The 13,190-nt window shown below is 48.4% G+C and overlaps 1 protein-coding gene across 7 annotated transcripts in view; it reads left to right on the top strand.

Moving 5' to 3' along the window:
- LOC117358874 (steroid 17-alpha-hydroxylase/17,20 lyase) overlaps positions 1–13,190 on the top strand; it is a 95,464-nt gene that overhangs the window by 76,405 nt on the left and 5,869 nt on the right. For all 7 annotated transcript variants that reach the window (XM_033940682.1, XM_033940681.1, XM_033940683.1 and 4 more), the window contains one exon: positions 11,486–11,655. In XM_033940682.1, the coding sequence (XP_033796573.1) occupies positions 11,486–11,655 (170 nt within the window). The remainder of the gene's footprint in view (positions 1–11,485; positions 11,656–13,190) is intronic.

The following is a 13,190-nucleotide window of genomic DNA, read 5'->3' as shown; positions in this document are numbered from 1 at the left end:
TGTTAATTATCATTTATATTCCGCGGGTTTTCAAAGAGGTCAAGGCAGATGACTTTATGCAATGTCTCCTCAGTAACAACTATACAAAAATAGACATATATACACCCTCCCTTTTTACTAAACTGCGATAGTGGTTTTTAGTGCAGGGAGCTGCACTGAATGCCCCACACTGCTCTCGACGCTCATAGGCTCCCTGCGCTAAAAATCGCTATTGCGGTTTAGTAAAAGGGGGGCCATAGTGCAAAATATAGACAGCATATATAAATTCTCAAAACGGACACATTTTGATCACTAAATTGAAAATAAAATCATTTTTCCTACCTTTGGTAATTTAATCAGTCTCTGGTTGTACTTTATTCTTCTGACTGTGCATCCAATATTTCTTCCCTTCTTTCAGCCTCCTGTATGCTTCCTCTCCTCCAGATCTCATTCCCTCCCCAAACTTTTTCTTTGTTTCACCCTGCCCCCTTCTTTCTTTTTCTCTCTCTCCATACCCCCTTTCTTTCTGTATGTCTGTCTTTCTCTCTCTCTCCGTGCCCCATTTCTTTCTGTTTCACCCTGCCCCCTTCTTTCTTTCTCTCTCCATGCCATCTTTCGTTCTCTATGTCTGTCTTTCTCTCTCTCTCTCCGTGCCCCATTTTTCTTTGTTTAAGTTTAAGTTTATTAGGATTTTATATACCGCCTATCAAGGTTATCTAAGCGGTTTTTACAATCAGGTACTCAAGCATTTTCCCTATCTGTCCCGGTGGGCTCACAATCTATCTAACGTACCTGGGGCTGTGGAGGATTAAGTGACTTGCTCAGGGTCACAAGGAGCAGCGCGGGGTTTTGAACCCACAACCCCAGAGTGCTGAGGCTGTAGATCCAACCACTGCGCCACACACTCCTCCATGTCGGAGGGCAGGCTTTGCTTAAGCCCTCCCTACGACGTCAGTGCTGACATCGGAGAAGACTTCCGGTCGGCTATGTGTGCGCGGCAGGGCAGGTAGGAACAGAAGATGAGCCTCGCGGCTCCAGTTGTATTTAACCCCGCGGGTCCCCCGTCGTCTCCGTTCAGCTCTGTCTTGTGCACCCCCTTGGGGCGTGCACCCGGGGCGGACCTCCCTCCCCTCTCCCCCCCACCCCCCTAGGTACGCCACTGCGTCCTCTCCTCTCTGAACAGTTCCAAAACCCTTATCCATGCTCTCATCACCTCATGCTTAGACTACTGCAACATACTTCTCTCAGGCCTCCTGCGCACCCATCTCTCACCTCTTCAATCCATTCAAAATTCTGCTGCACAACTCATATTCCATGAGAGCCGCTATTCTCACATAACCCCTCTCCTCAAGTCACTTCATTGGCTCCTCATGCATATCCGAATACAACTCAAACTCCTCTTACTGAATTACAAGTGCATTCACTCTGAAGCCCCCCAATATCTCTCTTCACTTATCTCCCCCTATGCTCCTCCCCGTGAACTCCATTCATCAGGCAAGCCCCTCTTATCTGTACCCTTCTCTTCCACTGCCAACTCCAGACTCCGCCCCTTCTTTCTTGCCACATCGTTTGCCTGGAACAGGCTGCCTGAATCAATACGTCATGCTCCATCCCTAGCAGCTTTCAAATCCAAGCTAAAAGCCCACTTTTTGAGACTGTTTTCAGCTCATAACTCCCACTCACTGCTGTCAGATACCTATATCCACTGTATCATTTCCTCTACCTTAATTTTCCCAATCCTGAGATGTCCTGTCTGTCAAATTAGATTGTTAGCTCTTCTGAGCAGGGACTGTCTATTGTATGTTAAATGTACAGCGCTGCGTACACCTTTCAGCGCTATAGAAATGATAAATAGTAGCAGTGTTATTAACTGTTTGGTCAATATTCAAAGGCACTTATCTAGAGAGTGCAGCTGGTAACAGGGATAGAAAAGGCACTATCTGTCTAGTACCACTGGATTAGGGTTACCATATGGCTCCAGAAAAAGGAGAACAGGATTGAGATATCCAGGTTTCTTTAGCACTCTCCAGACCAGTAGAGGTTAATCTTTACGAATGGGTATATATCCAATCATGACCAGCAGGTGGAGACTGAAAACAAAACTGTGGGACTGTATATAATATACTCCCTTTTCTATTTACATCAGTCTTCTTTCAGTCTCCAGCAGGTGTTGAGTGATCTGTACCCATCTCCCTTGGTAGGGCTGTTGGAATTTGTTTAGGGGGTTTCTAGTCCCTGTTTTTGGCCGGACAGAGCTTGGGCGGGCCCTGTTTGGGGGTCCGTCCGACCTCGGGGGTATCAAACCCGGCGGGTCTCGAGCGGGGTCCCTCCCCCCACTTCCTCCACCTCCCCACATTTTTTTAGAGGAGCCTCAGCAGTAAGCCTTGCCCCCTAAATCAAGCAAGGCATATTGCTTCGAGAGCCTGTGGAGTCTGTTCTGTAAAAAAAAAAAAAAAATCCTGAGGTAGTGCCGGTCTGCAGGGTTGCTTCAGTTTAATGTTTTTTACTGTATTTTTCCTTCTAACCGGCACTTTGTTTCTAGCTAGATCGCGTATGGAGCAATTGTGCCCTTCTCCGGGGGAGTGGGACACAATTAGGTCCAGCCGCGAGGCACTCGCAGCCGGACTGAAATTGGTAGTTTGGCCCGGTGAGGTGGTGGAGCTCCGTCGGCAGCGGCTGCAGGCGTCCAGAGCTCCCCGCCGATGGTGCCTCGCGAGTCAGCTGGGAGCAGTGGGGAAGCCCGGTCTTCCCCAACCGCCCACGGAGGGATTCCCTCTCAGCTGATTTTTTGACAGCTGATGCCGACTTGCCTGTTTTAGCGGCTGGGACTGTTCAGTCTTCTCAGCCGCTACAGGCCGTGGAGGGAGCATTTTTGGCGGGAACTTCGCCATTTTCTCTGTCTGGCCCCTCCATTTTGTCTGCAACCTCAGGTGACCTTCCCCCTGTATTGCAAACACAGGGGCAGGTTTCAGCAGGGACCCCTGCTGGGGCAGGGAGTCCCTGGGGACCCCCAGGGGTTTTTTGTCCCCAATTTAATTTCTTTCTTTGTGCAGACAATTGGGGGTCCCACGTGCACCTGGGGGTTTTCGGGGGTGGTTTCCCTCCGCGCCCCCTATGGCTTTGCCTCCCTCTTTTCGTTTGGCGTCCCCTCTTCCTCCTCCCTCATCCAAGCGCCCGCAGGGGGGCTTGGATTGCGAATTGGTGGTTGGAGGAGCGTGTTGGCATGGTTGAGGACCTGGCTGCTTTGGCGGGCTTCCAGGATCCTCTAGAGGGGACGCCCGCTGGCAGCGGGGCGGCGGGTTTCCCGTCTTCCAGAGCAGATGCGTCCGTGGTGCACTTTTTATTCAGAGGGATGAGCTTTTAGACCTGATGTAGCAGGTCTCCTTGGTGCTGCATTTTTGAAGTTGCGCCACCGGAGACCCCGCGTATGGGGGCCCCTCTGCTTCAGGGGGTCTGTCCTGTTTCCCGCTCTTTTCCTGTGAGTCAGGATTTTCGGGATTTTGTGTTGGCGCAGTGGCCTATGGGCACCGTTTCGTTTGGTGTGCGCCTTGGCTCATGGGTATCCCATCCCGGAGGGGGATAGGGCTATCTTAATTTCGCCAATGGGGGACGCGGTGGTCTCGGCACTTCCTAAGCGGCATACCGTGCCTGTTATGGACGGTTCTGCTCTTAGGGTCTCTGAGGAGCGTACGTTAGAGACACTTCTTAAGTATAATTTTGATGTCTCTGCCTTGGGGGTCCAGGTGGCTATTTGTGTGGGGCCGGTTTTTCCCCGGGGTCGGTTGGCTTAGCGCATGCAGTCTTTTCAGGGGGCCCGTCGGGGGGCTGGGAGTTCCCCCCCGGTTCCCCTGCTGCCCGTCCTGCGCGATGTCTCTTTGCCGGCGCCCCCTTTAGTTCCCGTGGGTGCCCGGCTTCGCAACTTGTTTCCCAAGTGGACCAAGATCACGTCCGATCAGTGGGTCCTGGTGGTGGTGCGGGACGGTTATGTACTTAAATTTTGCCCGCTCTCTGCCAGATCATATCTAGCCTCTCCATGTCAGGTGGCATGGGAGACGCTAGCCTTTCGCCAGACCCTTCAGCGCTTGCTAGATCTCAAAGCAGTTGTCCAGTGTCCCCTCAGGAGTGCGGTATCGGCTGGTACGCCATTTCCTTTATGGGGTCCTAAAGGGAGGGGACCTTTCGGCCCATCCTTGGTTTAAACTGAGGTCAACAGAACTCTCAGAATTCCCTTTTATTTGCATGGACACACTGCAGTCTGTCCTTCTGGCGGTTCAGCCGGGGGAGTTCCTGACTTCTCTCGCTCTGGCAGAGGCCTACTTGCTTGTTTCCATTCGGGCCTCTCCTCAGCTCTTTCTTTGCTTTGCGATATTGGGTCTGCACTATCAGTTCTGTGTGCTTCCCTTGGGCCTGGCCACGACTCCCCGGACGTTCGCCAAATTGATGGTGGTCGTCACGGCAGCATTGCAGTCAGAGGGCATTCTGGTGCACCCCTTCTGGGATGACTGGTTGTTTCGGGCGAAGTCGTTGCAGGAGAGCACCCGAGTTAAGGCTCGGGTGGTTGAGTTTCTCCGGTCACTGGGCTGGGTGGTCAACCTTTCCAAGAGTCGGTTGGTCCCCGCTCAGCATCTGGAGTACCTTGGGGTTCTGTTCGACACCTCCTTGGGGAAGGTCTTCCTTCCAGAGGCCCGGGTAAGCAAATTGCAATCTCAGATTCGCCTTCTTTTGGCGTCCCGGTGTCCTCGGGCGCAGGATTTCCTCCAAGTCTTGGGGTCGATGGCAGCGTTCCTGGATGTTGTGAGGTGGGCGCGGGCCCACATGTATGCTCTTCAGTATGCTCTGCTCCGTAGATGGTCACCCCAGAGGCTCAGTTTGGAGGTCCCTGTCCCTCTGCGAGGCTTGGCGCGCTGCAGTCTTCTTTGGTGGCTCCAGACCTCTCATCTGGTCCAGAGGATGAGTCTGGATCTATCGCAGTGGACGGTGCTTCTCACGGATGCCAGTCTCCTCGGTTGGGGGGCTCAGTGTCTAGGTCACTCAGCTCAGGGCACCTGGTCCATGGAGGAGGCGTCCTGGTCGATCAACATGTTGGAGACCAGAGCCGTCCCTCCGGCGCTGTTAGCCTTCCGCTCCCTCTTGATGGGCAAGTTGGTCAGAGTCCGGTCTGACAATGCCACAGCGGTGGCTTATGTCAATCGTTGAGGCACCAAGAGCGCTCAGGTGGCGGAGGAGGCGGCTCGGCTCATGCTTTGGGGCGGAGTCACACCTTCTGGACCTCTCGGCCTCTCACATGGCCGGGGTGGAGAATGTTCAGGCGAACTTCCTCAGTCACATCTTAGATCACAGAGAGTGGTGTCTCAGCCCTGTGGCTTTTCATTTGATAATGCAGGCTTGGGGTCAGTCCCTGATGGACCTGACAGCCACGAGTGGCAATGCCGAGGTGTTCCGCTTCTTCAGTCGTCGCAGGGATGGACTGGCCAAGGTCTGGATGCTCTGGTTCAACCATGGCCAACAGAGGGGCTGTTGTGCATGTTCCCTCCGTGGCCATTAGTGGGCAGAGTTCTTCTCCGCATTGTTCGCCATCCGGGTCTGGTGGTTCTGGTGGCTCCAGATTGGCCTCGACATCCGTGATACGCAGATCTGGTGACACTCTGGTGGCGGATCCTCTTCCTCTGCCTCCCTTGGACGACCTTCTGACGCAGGGTCCCATTCCCATGTTCGACCCATCTCCCTTCTGTCTTACGGCTTGGCTTTTGAAAGGGGTCGCCTTGGTAAGAAGGGGTATTCAGATAGGGTGATTTCTACACTCTTGGGGTCCTGGAGGCTTTCTACCTCTCAGGCTTCTGTGTGGATTTGGCACTTCTTTGAGGGGTGGTGCCAGGTGCGGGGAGTGGTCTCTCTTCGCGTTTCTGTGCCTAACATCCTAGAGTTCTTGCAAGATGGCCTGGATAGAGGCTTGGCTTCGGCTTCTCTCCGGGTTCAGCTTGTGGCCTTGTCAGCCTTTCAGGGGTTTGTGACGGGTCAGCGTTTGACAGCCATTCCTGATGTGATTCGCTTTTTGCGGGCGGCCAAGGTGCTCAGGCCTCCCGTGCGGACCTCTATTCCCTCTTGGAATCTCAGTCTGGTTCTCTCTATTCTGATGCACCCGCCCTTCGAACCGTTGGGCAGCTGCTCTTTGAAGGACCTTACTCTGAAGACAGTCTTTTTGGTGGACATTTCTTCCGCTAGGCGTGTTTCTGAGCTACAGGTTTTCTCTTGTAGGGGCTCCCTTCTTGGAGTTTTCTAGGGAGCAGGTTGTCTTGAGGCCTGTTCCTTCCTTTTCTGCCGAAAGTAGTTTTTCCTTTCCATGTCAATCAATCTGTGGTCCTCCCGGTCTTGGGTAGTTGGGAAGGCTCTTCTGAGCAAAGACAGCTGAGCAAGTTGGATGTTGGTTGAGTCCTTCGCTCTTATGTGCAACGGACCCAGGAGATCAGGAAATAAAATCATCTCTTTGTCCTTCTGACTGGTCTTCTTAGGGGGGCTGGCGCTTCTAGGGCTACTATTGCATGCTAGATCAAGGAGACTATTGCTTCCGCTTCTCTTCTGGGGCAGCAGCCCGTTCCGGAGTTTCTCAAAGCTCATTCTACTCGGGGTCAGGCGGCTTCTTGGGCTGAGTCGTCGCTCGTGCCTCCAGTGGACATTTGTAAGGCTGCGGTTTGGTCTTCCTTGTATTCCTTTGTCAGACTCTTTCGGGTAGATGTTCTGGCGCGTCAGGACGCGGTGTTCGGTGTGTGTGTTCTGGTGTCAGCCCTTCGGGGGTCCCGCCCGTGTGAGGGACTGCTTTGGTACGTCCCATTCGTAAAGATTAACCTCTACTGGTCTGGAGAGTGCTAAAGAAGGAGAAATTAGGTTCTTACCTGCTAATTTACTTTCTTTTAGCTTCTCCAGACCAGTAGAGGTCCCCACCCTGTCTGTTGTTGTTGTTGTTAGGGCTGTTTCACGGGCAGTTTTTGTTTTTTGCTGCGGGTTCTAGTATTTTTCTAGGGCCGGGGAGAATTAAAGAACAGCGGCTGTGGCTCGGCTGGCTTAGCTGGCGAGCTGTGGGGACATTTTCCTTCTGGTATTTCTCCTCTGCATTTTCCAACAGCATTTGGGTATGTTATTTGTTACTCCTGTTCGGAGTATTGTTTTCTTTCTGTTTTCCAGTTCTTAGGTCTGCTTGGCTATTCGGCAGACTGATGTAAATAGAGAAGGGAGTATATTATATACTGTCCCACAGTTTTGTTTTCAGTCTCCACCTGCTGGTCATGATTGGATATTTACCCATTCGTAAAGATTAACCTCTACTGGTCTGGAGAAGCTAAAAGAAAGTAAATTAGCAGGTAAGAATCTAATTTCTCCTTTATTTCCATTGCTTTCAATGGAAGTAAAACCCAGATGTCTCAATCAGTCCTCCTTTTTCTGGAGCCATATGGTAACCCTACGATGGATATCCTTACATACTAAAAATATATCCACCAAGAGAGTTCCACAAGACTGGAAACAGAACAGAAGACAAAAGAATGTGGAACAGATGATCTTGATAAGAACTTTTATTTGAGTAAGGTGCAGAGATAAACAAAATAAAGTGTTCAATAGTACAAAAAAACAGTACATTTCTCCCTCTGTATTTGCGGTTTCCACAATCGCGGTTTTGATTATTTGCGGGTTTTTGACCTCTGGCTCCTCCCACCCGAATTAGGCCATCCATGGTTGCAGAGAAAAATTTAGCCACATTTTTCCAAGCACTGATTTGCAGGGTGCATAGAGAACATCACAGATTACCAGCCTCTTTTCAAGAATCAGTCAAAAAAGACCAAGTCACACGCATTTGCGCTCTCCCCAGTCAGCATGCCTCCCCCCCATCCATGGTCTGGTATCTTTCCCTCCACGCTCCTATTGTGACCGAGGTCTAGCATCTCTCGCTCATTCTCAAACCCCACTGGTTCTACCTTCAAACTTGTCTCTGAGGTTGCTGGCAGCGGTGGTGGTTTACATGAGGTTGCCTGCGGCAGCTCTGGAGCTTTCCCTTTGCCACGTCCCGCAGGAAACAGGAAATTGAATCAAGAGGGGAGGCAGGACGTGGCACTGGGAAAGTGGTTGCATCAGAGGGGGAGCAGGATTGGAATAAGGTTGAGCTACCGGAACGCAAGATTGTTATTCGTAGTTTCACCAAATGTGGGAGGGTTTTTAAAAGAAAACCGCAAATAGCATATGTAAAAGCTATTTGCAGTTTTCCAGTATTTGCAGTCATGTTGATCCCCTAACCCCACGAATATGGAGGGAGAAGTGTATATGAATTGTGGCATAGACCCGACATGGGCCGTGTTTCGGTTGTAAATAACCTTCTTCCAGAGTCCGGTACGGCTATAAGATTTTAATGCATTAACACCACAATTAAGGACTGCTAAAATATTTAAATCGTGATTAACACTGGCATCAGCGGCAAACAATGATCCAGATACAGGGAAGCTGCATCAAATGAAGCATGGGGGAACTAAGACAAAGCCAGGGTTTTGAGTGTGATAGGCCCACAAATGTGGGTTGCCCTACTTGACTCTATTTGTCAGATTCCAGTGTATTTGACTTTCCATAAGTCTTGAAAAGCTTACTTTTTATCAAGAAGCTTGTAGTAATACTTGAGAATTGATGGTTGACAGGCTTTGTATTATGTTTTAAGTTTTGAAAAACAGATTGTAATTGTGTTAATTTTAACTTTATATTGTTTGATGTTATATTTTCGGTTGTCTGCAGGGCAGGATTAATTCTTTGAGGGCCCCTAGGCACACAAGTACACTGGGCCCCCTAGGTCTGCCCCGCCCACACCCCACATCCGTGCCCTGCCCCCATCCCGCCCCCATTTATTTACCTGTTTTATTATTTACTTCTTTATTTCTACTCATATTTGTTTTTTTCTTTTATTATAAAATTCAAAACAAACAACAAAGATTACCATACCAGTGCCAGTGTACAGTTTTAGTTCTATGCAAGCCTCAAATATCTCTGAACAAATCCCTTCCTTCCTTCCTTTCCCACCTACTTGCCCAGGACTTTAACTCTGAACCCTTTCCATACGTATATAAAAGTGTTCAAATGCAGTAATACTATCCAAAACATAAGTCTATATTAATAACCAACTCATCTCAACTGCCTCATTCTGTCATCCAACTTTAACCCATATGTATAAACAACCAAATCTGTAACTCCTCGGTTACGTTCCACTCCATGTATGCTAATTTGTAACAAAACAACAATACAAGCGGTCCACCAAAGAATCCAATCAGCAGACAATAAGGAGATTCTAATCACTTTACAAATTAACAAATTTAAAAAAATGGAAAATAAGGTATCATTTTATTGGACTAATACATTTTGTAATTAGGTTTCAGCGGTCAAACCCTCTTTCCTTAGGTCAGTAAAGTATACTGCTGTTACAGTATTCTGTCCTGACCTGAGGAAGGAGAATTTGGCCTCTAAAAGTTAGTCAAAAATGTATTAAAATTAGTCCAATAAAACGATCACCGTATTTCCATTTTCTATTTATAAACATTTATCAACACAGCTACAATACTACTTTATCCTATAACAAAAAAAATTTAAAAATAGAATTTTTTTTCTACCTTTATCGTCTTGATTTTCATATAGACTCTCTATCAGCTGAATTTGGGTATTCCCATTTGCACTAGAGTTCTCCATAGTTTATTGTAATCCACACAGTCAATAGCTTTGCTGTAGTCGATGAAGCAAAGGTATAGAGGGTTTTGGTGTTCTTTGCTCTTCTCCAATATTCATCTAATAATGGACTAGGACTCGAGCACGAGTTAATAGCACCTAACAACTTTTGTCTCCCAGTTACGGCTTTCCTCATCTTGTCATTTTCTTCCTTCCATCCACTTCTGCCAACCCCCTTCCATCTTTCCATTTCTCCTCCTGCCCTCCCCCTGCCCCCTTGGTCTGGCATCCATCTTCTTCCCACTGTTCCCCTCATGGTCTGGCATCTCTCTCCTTCCATTTCCCTCTCTCTTCTTATTTCCTCCTCTCAGATCTGATATTTCTGTCTGCTTTCCCCTTTCCCCCCATGCTCTGGCATCTCTCTCTTCTCTATTTTCTTCTTCTGTCTAAATTAAATTCTCTCTTACTATTCAGTCCTCAGTTTCCCTCTTTTCACTGGGCCTACCCACAGATTGCCACCCCTTTCCTCCACTATCTCACTAACTCTATTCTTCCCCCCATCCAGTATATGCCTTTTTCTTTCTCCCCTCCTTCCATTACAGTATGTGTTCTCTTTCTCCACTTCCATTCAGCATCTGCTCTCCCCTCTCAACTGACATCCATCTGCCCTCTTCTCTCTCTCCCTTCTACCCACTTCCATCATCTACCCAACTGCCCCTTTCTCTATCTCTCTCCCACTCTGAGCCTCCACCCCAGGCTCATCTCCCTCCCTTCCCCTCACCTTCGTGCGGGTCACCACTTACATTATTCTTTGGAGGGTTTGCGGCCTGTAACCCTCCCCACCATCACCTTCTCCTGTTCCACCGAGGGTTTCCGACTCTGCTCCTCCACTTCTCCCCCTCAGCTCCTCGGGGTGTTTGCAGCCTGCACTCCTCTCCATCTCTTTCTTCCCCACTGCATTCTGGCCCTGCACCCCCTCTATGGACTTCTCAGAGGAGCTGCAGTTTGTAGTACCCTTTGCGCCACCAGCTACTCCTCTTCCTCCTTTCCCACTGCGCCAAACACCTGCAGCAAGCATCCTCCCCGGAACTCCCTCTTCACGCATCCCAGAGCCGCCCCTCCCATGGCGTTCACCTTCTGCGTTCACGCTTCCATCCCATAGACGAAGAATGCTTGTTCAGCTAGCGGGTAGCAAGATCAGCCACAGCACCTGCAAGCGGTGCTCAGCCCAACGCTTCCCACTGAAGCGAACTGCCCAGGTGGAAACAGGAAGCTGCGTTAGCGGGGAACTTTGGGCTGAGCACTGCTTGCAGGTGCTGGGGCTGATCTTGCTGTCGATGGGACAGGCCCGATCATGCTGTCATCGGGAGGGGGTGCCCCGATCTTGCTGTCATCGGGGGTGGGGGAGGCCCAAACTTGCTGTCATTGGGGGGGGACCCAATCTTGCTGTCACCGGGGGGAGGGGGTTTTACTGGCCTACATGTTAGGCGCCTATCTGTCATGTGAATTGCAGCTAAGGAGGTGTGTTCCGATGCCTAAGGCCACGGCTACCATGGCCTACGGCACCAGAAGACACCTACGTAGCCATGATTCCAATACCACTGCGGGCAGCAAAGGTAAGGCACCACATTTCCTCTCTTAATTTCCTTTTAAGTGTGTTTTTAGGGCTGCAGGACTCTTAAGTTAGGCGGTGGAGGACGCCTACCACTGCCTAACTTTGGGCGTCCCGTTGAGAATCTAGCCCTTAGGCTATAAGTGATGTATAAATACTAAAATAAATTTTAAAAATAATTTGATTTTGACTTTTTTTTCCATTCCTCAGATACAGAGAAAGATTCAGGAGGAGCTAGATAGAAAGATTGGCCTAGAGAGGCACCCTCTACTCAGTGACAGGAAGAATTTGCCCTTCCTAGAGGCAACCATTAGCGAAGTACTCCGTATTCGCCCAGTAGCCCCTCTCCTCATTCCACATGTAGCATTGGAAGAGTCCAGGTATTTGATAATATTTTACTTTGAATACAAGAAGGCATATTTGATATTGTAATAATAAAAGGAAGCTAAAATTATTTTAAGTCCAGCTCCTTAGCTGGGTGACCTTCCTCATTTTTTTTCCTCTTCAGCTGATTACTAGGTTATACATAAAGGCCCTGATTCTATAAATGGTGTCTTAACTCCTAGGCCCATTTGGCGTGGTTGCCAATGAATCGCTAGGTACCATTTATAGAATCACACTTAGCACCTAAACATGCTTAACTGCTTTAAATCCTTAGGCACACTGCCATTTAGGCCAGGGTTTTCTTGGCCTAAATGTGTGAGCCTAAAGTAGGTGCCTAATAACAATAATAACTTTTTTTTTTTATATACCATGAATAGTTCAGAGCGGTTTACAGAGGAAGAGACTGTATACAGACAATGATAACAAAAAACTTTTGAAATTACATTAACATGTTAAGATTAATCGAGTGAGAGTGTTTTAGGAATCCATCAAGGCAGAGGTGGAGTCAGAGAAATTTGTCAAAGACATAAGTTTTGACTGACTTCCTGGAAGTTTGATGAGAAAGTACGTTTGAAATAAAGTCGGTTAAACATTTTTTCTATTTGCCTGCTTGGAATGATAGTGTTCGATCGAGGAATCTCTTGTAGATGCAGCCCTTCAAGGATGGAAAGGCAAACAAGTGAGCACTACATGTACAGGTTGTGCCTGGACATTCGAAATGGTGAGACAGATAGATTGGGGATGAACCTGTTATGGTTTTGAAGCAAAGGCAAGCAAACTTAAAGATGACCCTTGCTTCCACAGCCAGTGTAGTGTTTTATAATACAAGCTTACACGATCTGATTTCTTGAGGCCAAAAAATGAGACGGACTGCGGCATTCTGGACAATTTTCAGTCATTTGATGGTTTTCTTAAAAGATCCCAATCCACACCCAAACTTCACCCAGAATCTGCCTCTAACCATGCTTACTTTCCAGTAGGTGCCTCAGTGAAAATGGCTACCGGCAAATTAATTTTGTTAATCTTTTTAAAATTGTTGTTTTAATGGCTCTTTCAAAAAGTTGTTATTGAGGACATCACAAAAACAACAAGAAACAAACCAATACAGAAAAAAGCATGTGTCCCTCAGTTTGTCTTTTCTCCTCATAACCCCCCCCCCCCAACAACAGTAAACATTTGCAAAAGGACCACAAAACATTACAAAGCACCAAACCCACAAGAAATCAAACCCCAGTGATACAGAAAAACAGCAAAGCGGAACTAGAAGCTGATCCTATCCCCCTCCCATCCACTGCACATATATACATTGCATGGAATACCACAGACCAAACTCACCAGTTCAACAAATCAATAAACCAGAGCATGATGCCTGCAACAAGTAAGCATAAAATGTCAAGAACAGCAAACCCCCCAACCTCCCACAATCCCTTCCCCCAAACCCCCAACCTAAAATTGTTTTTTTAATGGCGCTTTCAAATATCAGTGCTGGTTAAGCCAATTAAATAAATTAAGTTAGGCACCTAGATTGGCT

The sequence above is a fragment of the Geotrypetes seraphini genome, chromosome 4 (assembly GCF_902459505.1).
Source record: "Geotrypetes seraphini chromosome 4, aGeoSer1.1, whole genome shotgun sequence".
Classification (NCBI taxonomy): Eukaryota; Metazoa; Chordata; class Amphibia; order Gymnophiona; family Dermophiidae; genus Geotrypetes; species Geotrypetes seraphini.
This window is presented reverse-complemented; position numbering and strand designations above follow the sequence as displayed.